The sequence below is a fragment of the Marmota marmota genome, unplaced genomic scaffold (genome assembly GCF_001458135.2).
Source record: "Marmota marmota marmota unplaced genomic scaffold, marMar, whole genome shotgun sequence".
In the NCBI taxonomy this organism is placed as follows: domain Eukaryota; kingdom Metazoa; phylum Chordata; class Mammalia; order Rodentia; family Sciuridae; genus Marmota; species Marmota marmota.
This window is the reverse complement of record NW_026000101.1, coordinates 8,680,670-8,685,211: the sequence shown is the minus strand read 5'-3', so window position 1 is coordinate 8,685,211 and position 4,542 is coordinate 8,680,670. Positions and strand designations below refer to the sequence as shown.

The 4,542-nt window shown below is 37.0% G+C and overlaps 1 protein-coding gene across 1 annotated transcript; it reads left to right on the top strand.

Annotated features, from left to right (window-relative positions):
* Positions 1-506: 506 nt before the first annotated feature.
* Positions 507-2,642, top strand: LOC107147620 (E3 ubiquitin-protein ligase Topors-like). Its single transcript, XM_015492113.1, has one exon. The coding sequence runs from the start codon at positions 507-509 to the stop codon at positions 2,640-2,642; it is 2,136 nt and encodes a 711-aa protein (XP_015347599.1).
* Positions 2,643-4,542: the final 1,900 nt, after the last annotated feature.

Sequence of the window (4,542 nt, the reverse complement as noted above, 5' to 3'; positions counted from 1 at the left end):
ATTCTCTACTTATGAATATTTAGGATGTTTTCAGTGGTTATTATATATGTATATATACATATATACATGTAAATATGTATATATATATGTATATATGTATATATATACACATATACAATTGTAATAAACTAGTCAGCATATATGTTGTTTATTTGTATATCTACATTAAATCTATAGAATTAGAAATTCTAAGTGAAGGATGTGATAATTAAAGTTTAATGCTTATTTCCAATTTGCTTTCAGAGTTTGTAACACTAATTTGGGAAAGAAAATTCATCATGCCTGTATCCTCATTGCCTTATCTACATTGGGCTTTATATGCACATTATTATTAATTTGATAAGTAGTTTGTCTTGACTTTATTCTGGTATTAATTCCATGGAGGTAGGGCATATTATTAAAATATGCATGGAGTGCTTTTAATACATGTTTTTCATGACAGAAGTGGAATGTATTCGAAGCAATTTTTCTAACATTCAGTTCTGAAATATAGTATGTTTGGGGCAATGTCAGTAGATCTCTCATCTGACTGTGACTGTCCTAACTGTTTGGAGGGTACTCAGAGTGAGTCTGATTCTAATTCCTCTTCCAAGAAGAGAGATAATGGCTCTTTATATTCAAAATCAAGGAAGCAATCCATGCCTTCTTTCAACATGCAATGCTCTCCCACTCAGTGTGGTTCATCTGGACTGGAGAGTGATAACAAAAAAGACTCAAGGTTTCTTCCCTCAGAGCAAGAAAACACTGAGGAGTTTTCTAAGAAAAAGTCTTTCAGTATGAGCCCTGCGGATATCAGCACAAAAATTGGACCACTGAAAGAGCTGACTATCCAAGAATTACTGAGGGAGTTTGGGGATAGTGGGAAGTTGGAATCAAACTCCACCTCTCTGGGCCACTTTAGAGATCAGGTGGTTATGAAGTTCAGAAGAGCTCTGTATTATTCTGGAATCTGGGTGGCACAGGTCCGAGGTTACAAATATGAAAAGCACTTTTCAGCTAATTATTTCAAAAGAAATCCTGATAGCCTCCATCGGCTGATTCCCTGGCTGAAACGGGAACTAACAGCTGTTTATGGAGATTATGGCTACACAGTGAAGAACATTCTAGCCTCCATCCTCCATCACTTGAAAAAATATGATTTGGACAGCGAGTCCTTCATTCATCTTCTGGAACCTTATCTCCAACAACATACCCACCACTTCCTGCATGAGTTTATCAGTTTTGTTCAGTCACCTTACAACATGGAGACCTATGACCAGCGAGCCATCTATCATTGTCCTTCCATATCGACAGAAAATTGGGTGAAAAAGAAACCCTTTAGTTCAGCTCCTATTTTGCCCTTGACTGAGAATCGTGCTCTAATGAAATCTCAGCCTGATACAAAGCAACCTAAAAACACCCAGAATCAATTGAATGAGGAGAGATCTCAGTCCGATTTGAAACAGTTTCCAAGTGGTAACTCTTCCTTGAAAAGTTTTAAAATTCCACAAGTGCATCATGAAACAGCAAACAAAATCCCTGTTGGGACCAAAGACAAACCAGAGTCAGGCAATCACAAAGGCATAATTTCTACTAATAATATTCTGAATTGGGCTACTCCCAAAGAAAGAGATCCAGGCATAGTGACTTGCCAAAAAAAGACGCAAGAGAAAAAGACAGGGATAAAATTATTTCCTGGTTATGTCCAGGATCCAAAGAGTGAAACAACTGCATGTACCGTCAGTACTCCAGCCATTTCTAATCAGGTGCAGTCATGGAAATACAACCTAAGAAAAGGAAGGGTTTTGAGCCTTGGACAACAGAAAATAATTCATAAAAAGGAAGTAGAAAAAAATAAATACTCAGATTCTTCACCAAAGATTTTTCAGAGTTTGCCCAGAGAAAGATCCTTGATGAATTGCAAACCCAGAAAGAGAGACCCCTCTTGGAGTGGCATCTCAGAAAATAACCTGTCTCCTAAAAGGGATGGTAGAAAGCCAAGTTCATTCAGAAAAAAGAAAGTAAGGTGCAAAAAATCCTCTTCTTTTGTAGAAGTTGGTTCACACTCCAGTAGAAGACTCGAAAGACGTTCAAGGTCCAGTACTCACAGATCCAAATCCTGGTGTGTTGGACATAGAAAGAGATCTATAAGCAGAGAATCAAGTATCTCTCTGGGAGGAAGTCACAGTAGTGAACCTGTCACCCAGAATACGTGCTGTGCATCCTCAAAAGAAAGAAATATACATGGTAGCAAATCACACTATGAGAGAATATCTTTGACCCCAGTCCAATATGCAAAGCTTTCTTCAACTGCTGGGAAAAGACCCAATTGTCCTTATAAAGATGAAGGTGCTTCCCCAACTAGAAGTCACTATAACAGTTCCACATGCCTAGACATTGAGAAACATAGATCCCCAAGTAAACAGGAGATGAAGTGCAAAACAACTTTTCCAAGAGATAGAAGAACCAAAGCAGTTAGGCACAGAAAAAACAAGTTCCCACATATAGATAAACAGATCCCAGAGAAAGTCAGTGATGCACTGGGGGATCTGGATGACATAAAGCAAGTGAGCTGTCTCTCTGAATGTGCACCTGCCTGCCGGAGGCAAATCCCCCAAAACCAGAAGTCAAGTCTTCTGAAAGGTCTTGGATCGTCAAGCTAAGAATGAACACAAAAGAGAGACAGTATCAGAAATACAGAGTCTGAATTTTGTTGAAAGGCAAATCAGTCTACTTAGCTAGTCCCCGAGGATCTTTGAAAGTCTGAATAAAATCTGAAATCATCACTAAAAATATTTATTCCATCCTTTGTAACTGGAACTAACAGCCTGATGACTAAATTCAAACTCCCTTTTGGAGATAAGTGTGTATTATTAAATTGTTTGTGTATGTAAATATTATTTGTCTCCCTTTCTTAAGTGAATAGGATTCTTAAAATATGTGACTGATTGTTTAGTTTCCAGATTTCACTATGAAGATTTCCCAAGGTTCCAAACACCATAAACACTATCCCAACCGTGAGAGTATAAGTTACTTAACACAAGTCATGTGTATTAAATATGTTACTAAACAAAAGTGTTATTTTTAAAGATAATATATATTGAGATCCATTAGGCTTCAGACCTAATGTATTTTCAGTCCCTGGAAAATAAGACAAGGTCATTGTCTTAAGATATAGTCATTGGGATTTCTCAGGTGAGCTGTGAGAATAGATGTAAATAAAGCAGCAGAAAATGAACGACTATGGGATTTTTTGACACAGTCTTCCCTATCTTCTTCCTAGAAAACTACATCCCCACATGTCCTGGCATGGATTCCTTCCCTTGAAGCTGTCATGGTTTTAGAAACCTCCGATTCTGCATCCCCAGTAGCCTGGTCCAGTGATGGTGACTGCACCAAAGCTAGCTTATCCTAGTATTCTGCCCCTCTGGTCATACGATGAAGAGTCAGTCAGTGCTGGCCAACTTAGAGTACTTCCCTGAGATTGTTCAAACTGGTTCAGAGAAAAAGAGTTCTTCCATCTTCATGGTAGTAGACGATGAAAGCTTTAGGGTTTCAGTGCTCTTAGGAGCTCTAGTTCTCAATTTGTAAAGAAGTTTAAGGTAAAAGGAGAGAAAGCTAACAGAGAAAAGTAAGATGAGGCATAAGGAGAGTCTTGGAAACAGATCTGGATCCTCTTAACCTGTCATCCTGTCCTTCATGTGGTTTTATGATTTTAAACCTTCCCTAAGCTTTGTGGGCCAACACATTTCTTCTATGTCTCCCTTAATCAGGACTTTCAGTCACTTGTCATCAAGTAACTCCTGAGAAGCACCATGATAGAAGTCTATGAGAAAATAGACAGGAAGCAGCCATTCTCTTGGGGAAATTTCTGAAGTTTTTTTTTTTTTTTTTTTTGTATAATCTTAAAGAGTGAGAAGGAGTTTGCTAGGTGAGTTTTTTGGCAAGAGCTGCCAAAAATAAATAAACAAACAAATAAATAAAAATTAAAATTAAAAAAAGAGTGACTTGTAGGGAAAAAAAAGACAAATTTTCTAGAAATTTCCTCAGTGTAGCTGGGAAATCCTGAGAGTTACACTAAGAAGGGAGGCTGATGCCAAATTGTAAACAGGAACAAAAATCAGCCTATTTAAAGTCCATAGCAGTCACCAAACACTTAACAAGTAGCATAGGACTCAAAAATGAAATTATTTTTAGAGTATTTTAAAAATAATCAAGATATATTCCTGTAACAAATATATAAATTTGTTACAATGCATTCAGTTGTAAACATTGCCATGGTTTCGTTAATGCATGTTTTGATCAAGTTAGGTAAGCAGTCTAAACCATTCATGGTGAAGATTCATGCGAATATATGCAAAGTCCTGAAATTAGGAATAGGAAATCATTTATAGTAGTTCAAAACAGCAGCAGCTCATTTAACTTATTATAGTAAAAAAGTGTACTTATATGCCAACAACATTAGACTGAATTCAAAGAATATAGAGAATTTCTGTAGTTAGGGAAAATCGAAGTTGACATCTGAATGTTTTTGATTAGACAACTGAATATTCCGTAGCAAGG